Here is an 18,012-nt window from a genome sequence, read left to right as displayed (position 1 = left end):
ATGAGAGACAATGAGGGATAGCTTTTCCTCCTAAACATCCCCTTAAATAGCCTCTTTCCCCTATATGCCTCCACTATACCCTAAATGCCCCTTGCCTGCTGCCCATAGTCCCTTTTACTCACCAAAACTCCTCTATAACTGCCCAAATCCCACCTCTCTCTCCCACCCACCCCCATATTCCCATCTTCCTCTCTCCCCCTTATCCTCAAATGTCTTCCACTGCTTTCCTGCTCCCTGAATACTAAGTAGGGGAAACTTAAGTTACCCAAGCAATCACTGTCCGCAGCCCATAGCTCATGTATGTTCTCTCTCACTCAGGTATGGGCATTGCCACTAATTGGATTTAGCCTGCATCTGAGGAGGGGGTTGGAGAAGAATAAAAGGGTGAGAAAGAAAGAGACCGGAATAGATAGGGCATGGGTTACTTCCTCCTGTTGGAAATCGAGAGCAGCAGCAGGAACATGAAGTGCACTGAAGGGTGTCTAGGCCTTGCAGAGTATGGGCTCAGACAGACGCCCAAGGATTTCACTTCTCCCTGCTGAAGGCACAATCACAAACTTCACTGAGAAGGGAAAGAGCATCTAGTTGTGAGCCATCAGTGCCTCTTCTCAACAGCTAAAGGAGACACTCTCCCCCTAAATTTATCCATGTCTTAAAAAAACCCAAACAAACCTGTCTTTGGTTATTTCCATATTTTGAAGATTACTTACAAGAATAATAGAGCTGAAGTACTTAGACTTTAGTCACAAAATTGTTAGTAAAATCAGAGGTTTCTGTTTGGAAAATATTTAAACAGCCCTACCTGAAATTGCAATTTCTGTGGGCATAGGGAAATTGACACAATTATTGTATTTTAGAGTGAATTAGCCAGAGGTTTCTGTTTTTAGAGACTGGGATTTTGTAAGTATGATTTTACAGCTTATTATATAGTTGCAAAATATTAGAATAGGCAGATGTACAAAAGCACAAATGGGAGGTAGGTGCCCAAGTCCTGCAGGTTTACAGTAGGAGAGTTCGGTGCCTCACTGCCCTCTCTGCCCCATAGTTAATAAAGCTCTGCTTATATTTTGATCATTTTTATTCTGTGCTTTCAGTTAATAGATAGTTGTACTGTACCTGGATCCTACTGACTCAGAGAAGCCTTATATTCTGTTCAAGTAACCGTTTTGGCCCTGTACTTTTTGGACCTTATTGACCAACTTCAGTATATTCCTATAATCTCAACAACTCAACCTAATTCCCCCATGGGAGAAGAAAGGAGAAAAAAACTCATACATCTGACACCCCTTTGCATAAGCTCTTAACTGGGGCCTTGCAAAGCACAAGATAGTCCCCACATTTCAAGCAATACCCAATTGATACATCTTTGTTTAGACCGGGGTGACCAACCCACGGCTCTTTTATAGTTAAAGTGCAGCTCGCCGCTTCTCCACCCCACCATTCTCTGCTTACCAGACTGAGGAGGCGTAGCTCGGGGCTTCTGCCAGTGATGACTGGTGCCTGCTGAGAAGGGAAGGTACCATGTAAAGGTTTACTCACACCCCTTCCCTTCTGTGGACCCTCCCTGAGGAAAGGCAGCAGTAAACAGCTGGGAGCTGCGGGGAAGGGCCTCTGTTCTAGTTCAGCGGGGAGAGGCAGCAGCAAAAGCAGTGGCTCTCCCTGCAGCTCCCAGCTGTTTGCCGCTGCCTCTCCTCATGGCCACAGCTCCAAGCTTGCGAGCTCTAGCAGCTGCTAGGCAGGGAGGTGGCCCAGCAGCACCATGTGACCAAGCAGAGCCAGCAAACCCTGGCAAAAATCTGTGACCCCATGTGCTCCCCTACCTCCCCCCCCCACGTCTCCTCTGCTGGGAGGGGGCCTACAGAGTGAGTCTGCCAGGGCTTGGGGCGTCAGCCTCACTCCTGCTGAAGCCCCAAACCTGAGCAGACAACACCCATGGGGATGAAGCTCCGAGCCCCCCAGCCGCATGGGGCTGAAACCCCGAGCCCCAGCAGCTGCTCCCTGGCGCTTGAACTTCTGAAGATTGTCATATGCAACTTGGAGGGTCAGTAAGTTTGGCCACTTCTGGTTTAGATCATGTTTCAAAAATGTCAGACTAGCCAGGTCTAGCCATAGAGGGCGAACTCCACTCTAGCCCCACTACAAGCTCATAATCCTTCAGGAAAATAAGTGATCCTCTGTGGGAAAAGACATTCCATGGAAGCACTCATCCACAGAGGACCTTTAGTACCAGTCTAAGTTCCCTGGAAGAGATCAGATTTCCTCATAACTCTTTATTCTCCTCTTTGCAATTCAGGGACTGGATAAGTGCAGAAAGTTTTTAATTAGATGCTGACAAACTTATCAACTCTTGTCACTTGATTCCAGTTCAGCTATAGAAATTATTCTGCTCAAAATCTGCATGAGTAGTTTTCTGTTCCCTGAGTGACCAGAGCAGGGGCTGCACTAGAGTAATCGGGAACCTGCTAGAACCAGTTAAGGCAGACAGGCTGATTAGAACACCTGCAGCCAATCAAGGCAGGCTAATCAGGGCACCTGGGTTTAAAAGGAGCTCACTCCAGTCAGGCAGGGGGGAGCCAGAGGAGAGGAAGTGCCTATGAGGAGCTGGGAGCAAGAGGTGTAAGGAGCTGAGTGAGAAGGTGTGCTGCTGGAGGACTAAGGAGTACAAGCATTATCAGACACCAGGAGGAAGGTCCTGTGGTGAGGATAAAGAAGGTGTTTGGAGGAGGCCATGGGGAAGTAGCCCAGGGAGTTGTAGCTGTCATGCAGCTGTTACAGGAGGCACTATAGACAGCTGCAATCCACAGGGCCCTGGGCTGGAACCCGGATAGAGGGCGGGTCCGGGTTCCCCCCAAACCTCCCAACTCCTGATCAGACACAGGAGGAGTTGACCCAGACTGAGGGGAAGATCACTGAGGTGAGCAAATCTGCCAATAAGCACAGGACCCACCAAGGTAGAGGAGGAACTTTTGTCACACATGATGATACATTGCTGTTTATGCCAGCCCCATCAAATCATTGCTGTCTAAGTTTGGCCTCTGTGTGTTTTGTAACTTGGCACTCTCTGACACTAAAGCTTTAAGAACCAATCTTATAAATCTCCATTAGAGTACTCTTATTGGCTTCTAAAACTTTATTTGGGGCCAAAATTGTGTAAGATTCCAACCAAAGGGTATTTTAGCACAGCAAGTGAATGGATTTTTTTTTCCATTCCAGTATCTTAAGCTTTAATAAGAGACAAAGAATTAAAACATGGCCTGTCTTAAGCAATTTAGCATTCCTATAACTCCCAGCTGTGTTTTCTAATGTGTAACTTTATATAATAATTGTTGCTCTGCAACTTTCTGCCACGGATCAAAAAGTGCTGTGCAAATCATTCATTACGCTTCCTAGCTCCCTGTGAAGTAGTCATTCTTGTTCCAGCTGGGGAAAATGAAAGCCAGAGATATAACATACACACCAAATCAGTATCAAATCTGGGATTAGAACTCGTGCATTCCTGGCTTTCCATACTGTGCTCAGTCTTTCGGACTGCAAGGTCTCCTTCCACCTCTCTCAGAAACTTAAGTGTATTTATTGACACATACATCTCAATTTAGGGAAATGTGATTCAGCCTCCAGTTGGAAAGGCACTGTAATTTGTCTCATACCTGCTGTTGCTTCTGCAAAAACTCCACAGCCTCCCCAAAATAGTCCAGTTCGAGGATGTCTGTGAAAGCTGGGATATCTTCAAAGACTAAATAAGTGAGAGCTAGTGTAACAAAGCCCCTGCTAGCCAAAAGACTTGCTCTGTACTCAGGAAGAGCTCCTCCAGTTCCATACAAGTCGATAAGTCCTGGGAATGGACCAGATCCTGAAAGAAAGGAGAGCTCATTCATTGTGGAGGAGACTTACAGCTGTCTAGTAATATTTCCACAGCACAAAGTCATACACTAGGTCTTAAAAAAAAAACAACTGATTTTCTGTCAACTAAACTAGGTTCTCACACACACTCTCTCTCTCTCTCTCTCAGGGCTTGTCTAGATGGGGGGAAAAGACTGGCATAGCCACAGTGGAATAACTAGTGACAGCATAACTCCCCAGTGTGGACATTATTTTGCAATAAAAATTACTTTGTTGCAGATTAATTTACTCCACTTTGGAAGTTATTAGTTATATACTGTTGGAGTTATGCCGATCAATTTTACCACGTAGACGAGACCTAAAACAATCCTGGGGCCCTATGCTCCCACCACAAGATACAAGTGACTTCTAGCAGTGAAGTCTGAGAGAGATTAATATGCAGCAAGATACCAAGGACTTCTGGAGTGAATGATAAGAAATAAAAAGCCCACACCTCCTTTTTTGTCTGGTTCTCCTACAATATGTACTATATGTCCTTCAGTAAGAAGAAGGATAAAAATGACACCTGTGATGGTTGTTCTCAGAAGATACGTTTATGTAATAATTAACAGATTCTCCTTCCTGGATTCCATATTCCTTGTGTGTCACTGATGAGAACTCCCTTAGTTTAGAATCTGATCTAGGCATTTGTAACATGCTTGTTTAACATACATCAGCACCTTGGTTAGGATGCCTAGCCTAAAGCCTTGTCCATATTAAAGACTTACATTGTTTGTACTTCAGTTGGTTGTACTGAACCAACTGAAGCACAAACTATTCAATGCATTCACACTAGCCAGGCAGAACTGGGCACGTTTGGCCTTGGACAGACACTATCACTGACCTAAACCAATTCTACTCACTTCTGGGTGACGATCCCACAGTTTCTGGGATCCTTTCCTATGGTTCTATGATCTGATCAATCACTGTCATGCCCAACTGCTTTCACCAGGAAACTTAAAAAAAAAAAAAAAATGAACAAAAAAAAAAAAACAAGCCACACAGTAGAAACATTTCTAATGGGCTTTGATATTATAAAAACTTGTTTCTACAAAATTAAAAACTGTGATCAACTTTGAGCTCTCTTTAAGCACAGCTCCAGGCAAATAATCACTAAAAATTAGCAACAGCTTTCTTCAGCATCCCAGGATATGTCTACACTAGGAAATTAGGTCAATTTTACAGAAGTTTTTAGAAATCGATTTTATACAATCAATTGTGTATGTCCACACTAAGCGCATTAAGTCGGCGGAGTGCGTCCTCACTACCGTGGTTAGCGTCGACTCACGAAGCAGTGCACTGTGGGAAGTTATCCCACAGTTCCCGTAGTCTCTGCTGCCCATTGGAATTCTGGGTAAAGCTCCCAATGCCTGATGGGGCAAAAACATGCCATGGGTGGTTTTGGTTACATGTCATCAGTTTCCCCTCCCTCTCTCCGTGAAAGCAACTGCAGACAATCATTTTGCACCTTATTGCCTGGGTTACCCGGGCAGACGCCACAGCACGGAAAGCATGGAGCCCGCTCAGCTCACCACTGCTGTTGCAAGCACTGTAAACACCTCACACATTATACTGCAATATGTGCAGAACCTGGCTAAGAGATGGCAGCACGAGGACACTTGTGAGGAGGACATGGACACAGATACTCCTGAAAGCATGGGATGCGGGAATTGGGACATCATGGCAGCAGTGGGACTGGTTGATACAGTGGAACGCCAATTCTGCGCCCGGCAAAAAAGCACAGACTGGTGGGACTGCATAGTGTTGCAGGTATGGGATGAGTCACAGTGGCTGCAAAACTTTCACATGCATAAGGCCACTTTCCTGGAACTCTGCTTTCCCCCGCCCTGAAGAGCTGGAATACCAAGATGAGAGCTGCCGTCACAGCTGAGAAGCAAGTGGCGATAGCCCTGTTGAAGCTCGCCACACCTGACTGCTACCGGTCATTCGAAAATCAGTTTGGAATGGACAAATCTACTATGGGGACTGCCGTGATTCAAGTAGCCAATGCAATCACTAACATTCTGCTATCAAGGGTAGCGACTCTGGGAAATGTGCAGGTCATACTGGATGGCTTTGCTGCAATGGGGTTCCCTAACTGTGGTGGGGCAATAGACAGAACCCATATCCCTATCTTGGCACCGGACCACCTTGGCAACCAGTATGTAAACTGCAAGGGGTACTTCTCAATGGTGCTGCAAGCACTGGTGAAACACAAGGAGCGTTTCACCGACATCAACATGGGATGGCTGGGAAAGGTGCATGACGGTCACATCTTTAGGAACTCTGGGCTGTCAGAGCAGCTACAAGAAGGGATGCACTTCCCAGACCAGAAAATTACTGTTGGGGAGGTTGAAATGCCAATAGTTATCCTTGGAGACCCAGCCTACCCCTTGCTCCAACTATAGGCTGCATGATCTCGGAAAACATGTTATCACGAGTGCGGGTTTTTTGCCTTCTAATCTGCGATAACCACAGGGACGGGCATGATAGGGAGTGACAGAAACATTTGCACCTGCGGGAGGATAAAAAGTAAAATTTAAGATGGTACATTTCTGAGAACAAAAGGGAGACTCTTTCACAGTGAATCAAGCAATTCACAGCAGATCGCACATGTGCTTTAGGTACAAGGTCGCATTTTGCCTTTTATATTGAGTGCCTGCCAGTATGGTGACACAACCATCCTCTGCCAGCTTGTCTTTTACAGGAGGGATAGCTCAGTGGTTTCAGCATTGGCCTGCTAAACCCAGGGTTGTGAGTTCAATCCCTTAGGAGGCCACTTAGGGATCTGGGGCAAAAATCAATACTTGGTCCTGCTAGTGAAGGCAGGGTCTGGACCTGATGACTTTTCAGGGTCCCTTCCAGTTCTATGAGAGAGGTATCTTTCCATATAATATATTATCACACATGGCTGGGCAACAGAATTTGGTTTCCAGACAGCCATGGTAAGCCAAAGGGTACGCAGGTTTGGCTTCTAATGCCTTCATAACATGTGGGAATGTTTTCAAACTGCAGCGCCCTCCCTTCCCATAGCAAGCAATGCTGGTTGGGTTTGCTATTTAAAAAGAGGGGCTGCGGTTTTCGGGTGGATGTGCAGCACATCCCTTCGCGTGGCTTTTAGGGATGATCCCTTCACCCCTCCCCCTGCTATGTGGCTATTCTCAGAGATGATCCCTTTTAGCGAAGCACAAACAGCCCAGCATGAACGGGGTCCTTTTACTGCTCCCTTACAAAAATTCCCCTATTTCAACCAGGTGACCATGAATGATATCACTCTCCTGAGGCTAACGCAGAAAGATATAGACCGAATGTTGCTTGAATGCAACCAAAACGTAGGACCATTTGCTGCCATGCTTTGTGCTGCAATGATTCCAGACTACTTGCTACTGGGTTGGCGTGGTAAAGTGTCCTACCGTGGAGGATGAAATAAGGCAGCCCTCCCCAGAAACCTACAAAGGCTTTCAGAGTACCTCCAAGAGAGCTTCATGGAGACATGCCTGGAGGATTCCTGCTCCATCCTCAGACACGTTAACAGACTTTTCCAGTAGCTGTACTGGCCCCAAATGCATCCCAATTCTTCAGGGCAAATCACACATTAAACTCTATTGCTTTTGAAACCTGTACTGTAATTACAAATGTGCACTCACCAGAGGGGCCTTCTCTGCCTTCAGGGTCGGGGATCCCACCTTGGGAGGGTATTGGCTCCAGGATGATGAAAGGTCCTGGCTGCCGGGGAGAACAGATTCACTGCTTGCCTGCTGCGCATTCTCCTCCTCATCATCCACAAAATCCTTCTCCGTGTTTCGTGAGACTCCCCCCTTGCGGGTGTCCACGGACAGTGGTAAGGTAGTGGTAGAGTCCCCCCCTAGAATGCCATGAAGCTGATCGTAGAAGCAGCATGTATGGGGCTCTGACCCAGAGTGACTGTTTGCCTCCTTTGTCTTTTGGTAGGTTTGCCTGAGCTCCTTTTCACATGGCACTGCTGCGTGTCCCTGATGTAGCGTCTGTCCATCATGCCCTGTGCAATTTTGGTATATATATATATTAGCATTTCTTCTTTTTGACTGGAGTTCTGCCTGCACAGATTCTTCTCCCCATACAGCAATCAGATCCAGTGTCTCCCGTTCGCTCCATGCTAGAGCTCGTTTGCGATTCTGGGTGGACTGCATGGTTACCTGTGCTGCTGAGCTCGCCAAGCTGACCAAACAGGAAATGAAATTCAAAAGTTCCCAGGGCTTTTCCTGTGTTCCTGGCAAGTGCATCGGCGTTGAAAGTGCTGTCCAGAACGGTCACATTGGAGCACTCTGGGATAGCTCCTAGAGGCCAATAACTTCGATTTGCATCTGCGCTACCTCAAATTCGACCCAGCAAGGTCGATTTCAGCACTACTCCCCTCGCCAGGGAGGAGTACAGAAGTTGATTTTAAGAGCCCTTTAGGTCGACAGAATGGGGTTGCTTGTGTAGATGCATTCCTTATAAAATTGACCTAACACAGCTAAATTCGAGCTAACCCAGTAGTGTAGGCCAGGGCTTAGTCTCATCAGTATCTCTGTACACAGCCTTGAAACAAGGTCTTTAATCCTCAAATCTTGCCACTTTCGTTTGTCCTGATTCCACCTCTCCGTCAGTGCTCCTAGGCTGCCTTATTGGTCTGCAGGACTAGGACCTCTTGTGTTCTTAGCTATTCCTCCCCATTTCCATCTGTATTCCAAGACCCTCATACAGCAGAGAGGTTTATCCTCCTTATTCCCTCTTCTAGCACATCTCATCCCAGTCTGCCAATTCCCATTCCAGTCTTCCTTAATCCCACAACTACTGACCTCCTATTTCCAACTCCAGTCCCATGAAACACCAAACACCTAGTTGTCATAAACAGATTGTTAAGAGTTAATGTCTCTTCTACCTGTAAAGGGTTACAAGCAGGGAACTGGACACCTGACCAGAAGACCAATCAGAAGACAAGATACTTTTAAATTTGGGTGGAGGGAAGCTTTTGTGTGTGTTCTTTGTCCGTTGTGTGTTCTTCTCTCGGAGGGTCTGAGAGAGACCAGACATTACTACAGGCTCTCTAAGTTTCTTTTCAAATAGTAAGTAAAAAGAGGCGGTTTAGGCTTTTTGATTGTTTTACTCTATTTGCAATTGTGGATCTGGCTGGTTAATGTTTATATGTGTAGTTGCTAGGAATATTTTGATTTGTATTGGTACTTGGGGGGGAAGTCTCTTTCTGGTGTCTGTAAGCTATAGGACCCTGTAATATTTACATCTTGAAGTTACAGAGATAATTCTTTACTTTTTCCTCTCTTTTATTAAAAGATTTCTTTTAGAGAACCTGATTGATTTTTTTTCTTGTTCCCTTGTTTTATTCCAGGGGATTGGGATAACTCACCAGGACGGGTGGGGGAGACGGGAGAGGGAGAGAGAATCTCTCTCTGTTTTCCTTGAATCTGTTTGCCTCTTTGTGGAAGGGAAGGAAGTTGCTTCGCTGTATGGTGATTTAAGAGGTTGGATCACTATCTCTCAGGATAGCCCAGGGAGGGAAATTCTGGGAGGGGGAAAGGTGGGGGAAAAGACGGTTACTCACCTTTGTAACTGTTGTTCTTCGAGATGTGTTGCTCATATCCATTCCAGTTAGGTGTGTGCGCCGCGCGTGCACATTCGTTGGAAAACTTTTACCCTAGCAACTCAGTGGGCCGGCAGGTCACCCCCTAGAGTGGCGCCGTCATGGTGCTCGATATATACCCCTGCCGGCCCACTCGCTCCTCAGTTCCTTCTTGCTGGCTACTCCGACAGTGGGGAAGGAGGGCGGGTGTGGAATGGATATGAGCAACACATCTCGAAGAACAACAGTTACAAAGGTGAGTAACCGTCTTTTCTTCTTTGAGTGATTGCTCATATCCATTCCAGTTAGGTGAATCCCAAGCCTTACGTAGGCGGTGGGGTCGGAGTGAAATGTGGCAGAATGAAAACTGCTGAGCCAGAGGCTACAGCATCTCTTGACTGTTGAACCAGGGCATACTGCGAAGCAAAGGTATGGACCGAGGACCAATGGAGCTGCGCGACAGATCTCGTGGGTAGGAACACGAGCCAGCAAGGCGGCAGATGAGGCCTGAGCCCTGGTAGAATGCACGGTGATGTGGCTTGGGGAAATATGAGTCAAATCATAACAAGTGCGGATGTACGCAATCACCCAAGATAAGATCCTCTAAGAGGAAAACAAGCAAGCCTTCCCTTTGGTCTGCTACTGTGACAGAGTTGGGGCACCTTACGAAATGGTTCTGTCAGCGCAATATAAATGCGAGCACTCTACAAATGTCCAGGGAGTGCAACTGTTGCGCCCATTGCGTTGAGCTGTGGGTAACATGAAAGGCCGAAACCACCTTAGGGAGGAAAGCCGGGTGTGGTCATAACTGCACCTTGTCTTTGTGAAACCTAGTGTACGGCGGAACCACCGTAAGAGCTCTGAGCTCAGAGACTCGTCTGGCCGATGTAACAGCTACGAGGAAAGTTGTCGTCCGAGACAGGTATAGCAGAGGGCCGGTCGCGAACGGCTCGAACGGGGGAGACATAAGTCTGGTTAAAACTAGGTTGAGGTCCCAGGTTGGGGCTGGGCAGCGCACCCGAGGGTGCAAGCGCTCCAAGCCCTTGAGGGACCTCGAACCCATAGAGTGTGAGAACACGGAACGTCCACCTTAGCCTGGCTGGAAGGTAGAGATGGCTGCCAAGTGTACCCTCAGCAATGATACCGCCAGGTCCTGCCGCTGAAGGCCAGAGGCAGGCCAAATAGAGGGGATTGAGACCTCAGTAGGAGCAAGATCGAGCATATTGCACCTGTAGAAGAAATGCTTCCACTTGGCCAGGTACGTTGACCAGGTGGAAGGCTTCCTGCCACCCCGACTCAGTTACACAGCAGCCACACCGTGAGGCGAAGAGGCTGCAGGTCTGGGTGACGAAGCCTGTCGTGGCCCTGAGTGATGAGGTCTGGGTGCGGTTGCAGGGTAATTGGGTTGGTTATTGACAGGCCGAGCAACGTGGTATATCAGTGCTGCCTGGACCACGCTGGAGTGATCATGATGATGCGCGCTCTGCCCCTGCGGAGTTTGAGTAGGACCTAATGAACCAGTGGGAAGGCATAAAGGAGTTGGCCTTCCCACGGCATCAGGAATGCGTCCAAGATCGATCCCGAGGAGAGACCTTGGAAGGAGCAGAACATCTGGCATTTTCTGCTCTCGCGGTGAGCGAACAGGTCTATGTGAGGAAAAATCTCCACTTCTGGAAAGCAGAATGCCTCACATGGGGCAGAGTGACCACTCGTAAGACAGGAAAGACCTGCTGAATCAAAGCGCCAAGGCATTCCGAACGCCTGGGAGAAAGGACGTCACCAGCTCCATCGAGTGGGCCATGCAAAAGTCCCAGAAATGGATGGCCTCCTGACAAAAGGGGGGAGGACCATGTCCCTCCCTGGTTATTTATGAAGCACATGGCCGTTGTGTTGGCTGTAAACACCGAGATACCACGGCCTCGCAGCTGCCGCTGGAACCCCTGGCACGCCAGGCGGACTACTCTCATTTTTGAGACATTGATGTGGAATGCCAGCTCCCGAGAAGACCAAAGGCCTTAAGCTCGGAGGTGACCATGAGCACTCGAGCAGAGAGATGACGCGTCCGTCGTCAGGGGCAGTGAGGGCTGGGGCGGATGGAACCGCATCCCTGCCCACACCAGGGAGGGAGTTAGCCACCACTCTAGGGAGCCTAAGGTGCTCGAGGGAACGATGACTACCATGACCATTGGCTCCCTGTCCGAGCGGTATGCCGAGGTGAGCCGGACTTGGAGAGGACGGAGGCGGAGCTTGGCGTGTTTGGTTACAAACTTGCGGGCAGCCATGGACCCAGGAGACTGAGACAAGTGCGAGCCGAGGTCGTTGGGAAAGTCTGCAGACCTCGGATGATTGTTGCCATCGCCTAAAACCGCGGCTGTGATAAGCAGGCTCCGGCTAGGTCAGAGACCAGGATAGCCCCTAGGAAGTCCAACCTCTGCGTGGGAACCAGAGTGGATTGCTCTATAGCAATCATCAGGCCTAGACCTGTGAATAAGACCGTGATGATGCCCACGTGCTGAGTGGTTTGTGTCTCGGAGTCTCCTCGGATAAGCGAATCGTCCAGATATGGAAAAACGCATATCCGACATCAGCAAAGGTAGGCGGCGACTATGGCCATATACTTGGTCAATACCTGTGGGGCTGCAGAAAGGCCAAACAGTAGGACTGTAAACTAGAAGTACTGACGGTTGGCTAGAAAGCGGAGGTATCTCCTGTGCGGAGGGAAGATGGCGTTGTGAAAGTACGCATCCTTCATATCGAGGGCGGCATAGCAGTCCCCAGGAGGCAAGGATGGGATAATGGTTCCCAGGGATACCATGCGGAACTTCAACCTTATCCTAAACTGGTTGAGTCCGCGCAGGACTAGGAAGGTCTGAGACCTCCGTTCGAGTGGGGGACTAGGGCATAACGGGAGTATACCCCCTTGCCCCTTTCGTCCGTCTGCGTCTGCACCTCTTGTACGAGGAATTGCTCGTGAGAGGGATCCCTGAAGGGGGACAGGGTTGGAACAAATTAGAGGTGGTACTCATGCTCCACCGTGCACAGGACCCAGCGATCTGAAATTAACTGGGGCCATGCCAGGAGAAAGCGGGATTGGGATCCCGGCCTGTGACTGGTACACCGCCCTCAGGTGCACCTTGGAAGGTTCGTCTTTGGTCCCAGTGGTAATTGCGAGGGACCTTGACCTTGGCTCTTTAGGGGTCCTGACGTTTGTCTGCGACCACCTTGGCCTCGCTGTTTGCCAAAGTCCTGGCTCTGGCTAGGCACAGAGTATGGCGGCTGGGGACAGAAAGGCCTGCGTTTGGTTGCTGGTATATGCATGCTGAGAGAGCGCATTAGGACCCTATTGTCCATCAGGCTTCGCAGCCTGGGGCTGTCTTTGCTGCGAAGAGGCCTTTACCAACAAAGGGTAAGTCCTGAATGGCATACTGCAGCTCCGGCCGGAGGTTTGAAACCTGAAGCCATGAGATGCACCTCATGGCGACACCAAAGGCCAGAGTCCTGGCTGCTGAGTCTGCTGCGTCCAACGAGGCCTGGAGGGACGCTTTGGGTACCTTTTTCCCCCTTCCTCCAAGACGGCAGCAAACCCTTGGCGGGAGTTTTGAGGGAGAAACTCCATAAACTAAACTACCTTCACTCAGGTGCTATAATTATAGCAGCTAAGCAAGCCTTGTTGCTTTGCTACCCAGAGCTGCAGGGCCTCTGCAGAGTACACCTGGCGGCCAAGTAGGTTCATTCGCCAAGCCTCCTTCAGTTTCGGGGCTGGCGCCCGCTGGCCATGCCAATACCTCTCCTTAACAGACTGAAAGACTAGTGAGCAGAGAGGAGAGTGGACAGACGAGTAGTCGTACCCCTTAGAGGGCACCATACTGGGTCCTCTACCTCTGGGACCTCCTCCACCTCAGGTTGTCGGGGGGCGTATCAGAATCGTGGTCCTGAGCATAAGATCTGCGCATGTGGGATGACATGGATGCGCGTCTGGATGGCCATGGAGGTACTAAAAAAAGGCATGGGCAGAGTCTCTGACTCTATCGGACCTTGCCCAACTCGGCACCGGGGACCGGCACCGGGAGGCGTACCGGTACCTGGAGCAAGATCCAGACCTGCAACCAGAATGGTGCTGGGAGGTCGACCGAGATCTCGAGGCTCGGGGAGAGGTTACGGGAGTCACGGTACCTGTCGCAGTGCTGGGAGTCGGAACGGTGCCGATAGTAGCGGGTCGGCGAACGGGATACCGACCGGTGCGGCGAGTGCGACCAGTACCAATGAGGAAAAACAGCACCGGGACTGCAAGGGGTGTCGGGTGTGCCGACGGGACCTGGAGCGTCTGCGGGACCGTGATCATGAACGGTGCCACTCTGCTGTGCTGACAGAGGACGGTCATATGAAGAGACTGTATTACCCACACCGGCGGTGCCGGGGTCAGGCAGCATCAACTCTGTCATGGCAATGAGATCCCTCGCCGTTGGTAATGTCTCCGGAGTGGAGGGAACAGCAGGCTCAACCACAGTGCATACTGGGGAGCTGTCAGGCACTGGATTCGATGGCCCTCGTGGGACCGGGATCGACAGTACCGAGGTCGTCAGAGCTTCGGTAGGTGTCGGTGCCGGGCGATCCGACTTAGACGAGCTCTCAGGCTGCGGTGCAGTTGGCACGGAAGCAGCAGGAGCAGTAAGCTCAACCACGGCGCGTGCCAGGGAGCCGTCAGGCACCGGATTCGACAGCCCTTGTGGGACCGGGATCGATGGTGCCGACATCATCGGTGCCTCAGCAAGTGTCGGTGCTGGGCGATCTGACTTAGACGAGCTCTCTGGCTGCGGTGCAGTTGGCACGGAAGCAGCAGGAGCAGGGGGCTCAACCACGGCGTGTGCCGGGGAGCCGTCAGGCACCAGCAGGAATTGTAGGCTCTCTCAACCTCGGAGGAAGGGAGCGGTGCCGAGTCAACTTTGGTGCCGGCGACAGCCGGTGCCGAAAGGCCTTGGCAGTACCGGCGGGGTCCGGTGCCGAGGAGGCACTTCTGCCAGCCGCTTGATCATCGCTTGGTGCCAAAGGTGGAGGGGTAAGTGAAAGTCCCGCTCCTTTTTGTTCTCGGCTTAAAAGCCTTGCAAATGGGGCACTTAGCTGTCAAGTGTGATTCCCTGAGGCACTTCAAACAGAAGTCGTGTGGATCTCCCTTCGGCATCGGCTTCTGGCAGGCCGAGCCCATTTTAAAACCCGGTGAGCCGTGCATGGGCTCCGGCACCGGGTGCAGGAAAGGGGCTACTTCCTGAACCCCGCTAACTATTACTAAACTAACTATGTTAGCAAAGAAAAAACGTATAACTATACAAATATATATATATAAAAGGATTATAACTGCATAACTATATACGAGAACTATGAGTAGCTAGGAAAGTGGAGGTCAGCTAAGCCGCGCTCCACTGTTCCAACGACCGACACGGGCGGTAAGAAGGAACTGAGGAGCGGGTGGGCCGGCAGGGGTATATATCGAGCACCATGACGGCGCCACTCTAGGGGGCGACCTGCCGGCCCACTGAGTTGCTAGGGTAAAAGTTTTCCGACGAATGTGCACGCGCGGCGCACACACCTAACTGGAATGGATATGAGCAATCACTCGAAGAAGAATGGTTTATTTCTCCTTGTTTTAAGAACCCAAGGGATCTGGGTTCTTGGGGTCCCCAGGAAGGTTGGGGAGGTCAAAGTGCCCCAAAACACTATATTTTGGGGTGGTGGCAGTGCTATCAGATTGGCTTGCTATCTAAGCTGGTAATTAAGCTTAGAGGATTCAGGTGCTAGTATCTCACTTTCTGAACTCTTAAGGTTCAGATCTGAGAGGGAATGCTATGATTCTAGTACCTTACATTTCTGATTCCCCTTGTATTGATTCCACATCCTCATTCTGATCTCTCAAACTACAACCAGCTGGCAGCCCTTAAACACTCCCAGCCTCCATCAAGTCTATTTCACCTCCCTTACGCCTCTCTCGACTTCTGCCAAATCTAGATTCCAGCCATTCCCTCAAGTCTCAGTTCTCCCAGAATTCTAAATTCTTCTCTTCTTGGGAACCACAACTTTACTTTCTTTTTCCTGCCTTCCCTATCCCAGCCCTTTCTCTTTGCACTTCCCTCTCAACATTTCTACTGTCCCTTCAAAAAGCTTTCCTAGTCAGGTATTTCAAAGGAGTTAAAAGGTTTTCCACTGATGGCAAGTAGGATTCCTGTGGGGAAGGTAAGCCATAGTCAGTTAGGCTCTCCCACCTGTTTCTGTCAGCCCACCCTATCACCACAGTATACATGTGTGACACATGCATTGATGAATTTATCCTTTTTATTCCCAATTTTACAGACGGAGAATTTATGCACAGGAGATTAAGTAACTTGCCTACAGTCACTGGGAAAGACTGTGGCAGAGCCTGGAATTGAATTCACATCACCTGAGTCCCAGTCCAATGCCTTCTCCACAGGACAATCTTTTCTTATTCTATTATTTGTATTGCAATAGCACCTAAGCCCCAGTCAAAACTCAGGAACCCATTGTGCTAGGACTGCACAGAGGAGTTTAAAAAACAACCGTCCCTACCCTAAAGCCCTCACTCCACCCCCAACCCTGCCTCCATCTGCTTTCTCTGGTCTGAACGGAGCAGCACCTAGAAGAAAATAGCTGGCATGTCATGTTACTCTCACTCCCCTCAGCGAGCATCAGCCAGCACTGCCTCTGCAATAAACACTTATGCTCCTCATGCAAAAACTGGATCCATTCCTTTTGGGGGGGCAGAGGAGAAACATGCAGCCCCGGTGACCAGCTAATTGAAACCTTGCTCTGGGTCCCATAAGTCTATCCAAGGACTATAGTGCACATTACATGATCTAATAAACAGTTGAAAAACTAACAGGAAATTAAAACTCACTAGTAGGCAGGAAGAGAGTTGCCTTGAGCCGACCTTCTCTGACCAGAATCCTTTTCGCCCCCTCTCCCAAAAATTTCTGCTCATTAATGCATTTGCCCACGAGCTGGTTGGTGATATCGTGGCCCTCAAACACTTCCACGTGTACATAGAATGGGGTGAGGACATTCTTTGCCAGCCGTTTGAAGGGTGTCTCAGATTCCAGTGACCACAGCAGTCCCCATGGGTTCTACCCCAGAGTAGCTGCCAGCCAGGGCTGAGGAGCACGTCAGGTCCAGTTCTCCATTGCTCTCAGCCCTGTAGTAGGCAAAGGATTGGAAAAATTCCCCATTCTCACCAGTCAGGGATGCCCTCAGAGTGACCTTCTGCAGCGGTGAGAGACCCTCCACTGTAATCTGAATGGGATCAAACAAAAACACACTTGGGAGAAGGCAAGACCTTTACACTCACTACCATGAGTGTTGGAGCAGGAATTCAGCTTATTGCAAAATACCAGCTGAGAGACACAGGAATTGTCAGAAGCTTTGGCTCTTCGTGAGACTTGCAATCCCTGCCAATGCCAGAGTCCAAAAGGAACTACAGTCTTGGAAGCCCTGTTGGAAAGGTTTCTGGAAGATGTAGTTCAAAATATCAGGAAAGGAAAGCACAACTCCAAACGAGGAAGTTTGTTTGAAGAGGCTGTACTGAAACACTACCAATTCATTCATTCCAGGGCTAGTGATTTAATATTTTATAGCTATAGAGATTGACATTACACACACACAATAAAATTGCAATAGTCCTGGAATGAATAATAAGTCCTTGGGACCTGACAGTGTTTCATATATATGGGGCCAAACTATAAAAACCGTTCCAAACCCTGTCTTGTCTCCAGACTCTGGGGAAATTTAGATCTAAACATAGAATTAACTTGGAAATTCATGGCTTGGGCTCTATTAAGGCACACTGAATCCAAATAAGCCTGAATACCCCAGACAAACAGATTCTAATCCAATTATGAATCTGAATTCTGTCTCGAGTCCATCTCTAGTTTTCAGTAACTGTTAAACAAGAGCTAGATTTGAAAAATAGGTTTAGACTCAAAATTCATGTGTTTCTTTGGAAAGGATTTTTCTTGCAATAACCAGTACTGTCTAAAGTTTCTATGCATTTTCCTGACTAATATATGAATACAAGTTTCTCCCACTAAGCCCTGATAGAGTAATGCTTGTATGTACCTTTGAAGATTTGTAGTAAATAAAATTTGGCATTTTGTATATTAACAATGCTGTTGGACATATCTATTGTGATATGTATGTATTTAACAGCATTGTCATGGGGTTCAACCCTGCAGTTCTATACTCAGAGGAGTAGTTTCACTGAGTTCAATGAAAATATTCATACAAGGGGTGCAGAATCAGGCCCATGGTTCACATAACTCACTGACCATGTGTTTCATACATTTTAAGGACAGAGACACAATTATCTAGTCTAACCTCCATAACTCAAGCCATAGAATTGCAGAATTTCATTAGAAAAGTCATAGGTTATGGTAAATGGACTTTAGCAAGTCGAATTTTCTGTTGATGCAACAGATGGGATTTGATTCTCAGTTATTATGAACCCAGAAAAGCAACTCTTAAACCGCCACTAA

The 18,012-nt window shown here is 48.7% G+C and overlaps 1 protein-coding gene across 1 annotated transcript; it reads right to left on the bottom strand.

Moving 5' to 3' along the window:
• Positions 1–3,641: 3,641 nt before the first annotated feature.
• Positions 3,642–16,835, bottom strand: LOC115650118 (acyl-coenzyme A thioesterase 5-like). The gene is given in 4 exon segments (XM_030559554.1): positions 3,642–3,850; positions 16,383–16,599; positions 16,601–16,789; positions 16,791–16,835. Coding segments are annotated over 4 exon segments (660 nt in total).
• Positions 16,836–18,012: the final 1,177 nt, after the last annotated feature.

The sequence above is a fragment of the Gopherus evgoodei genome, chromosome 4 (genome assembly GCF_007399415.2).
Source record: "Gopherus evgoodei ecotype Sinaloan lineage chromosome 4, rGopEvg1_v1.p, whole genome shotgun sequence".
Lineage (NCBI taxonomy): Eukaryota > Metazoa > Chordata > Testudines > Testudinidae > Gopherus > Gopherus evgoodei.
This window is presented reverse-complemented; position numbering and strand designations above follow the sequence as displayed.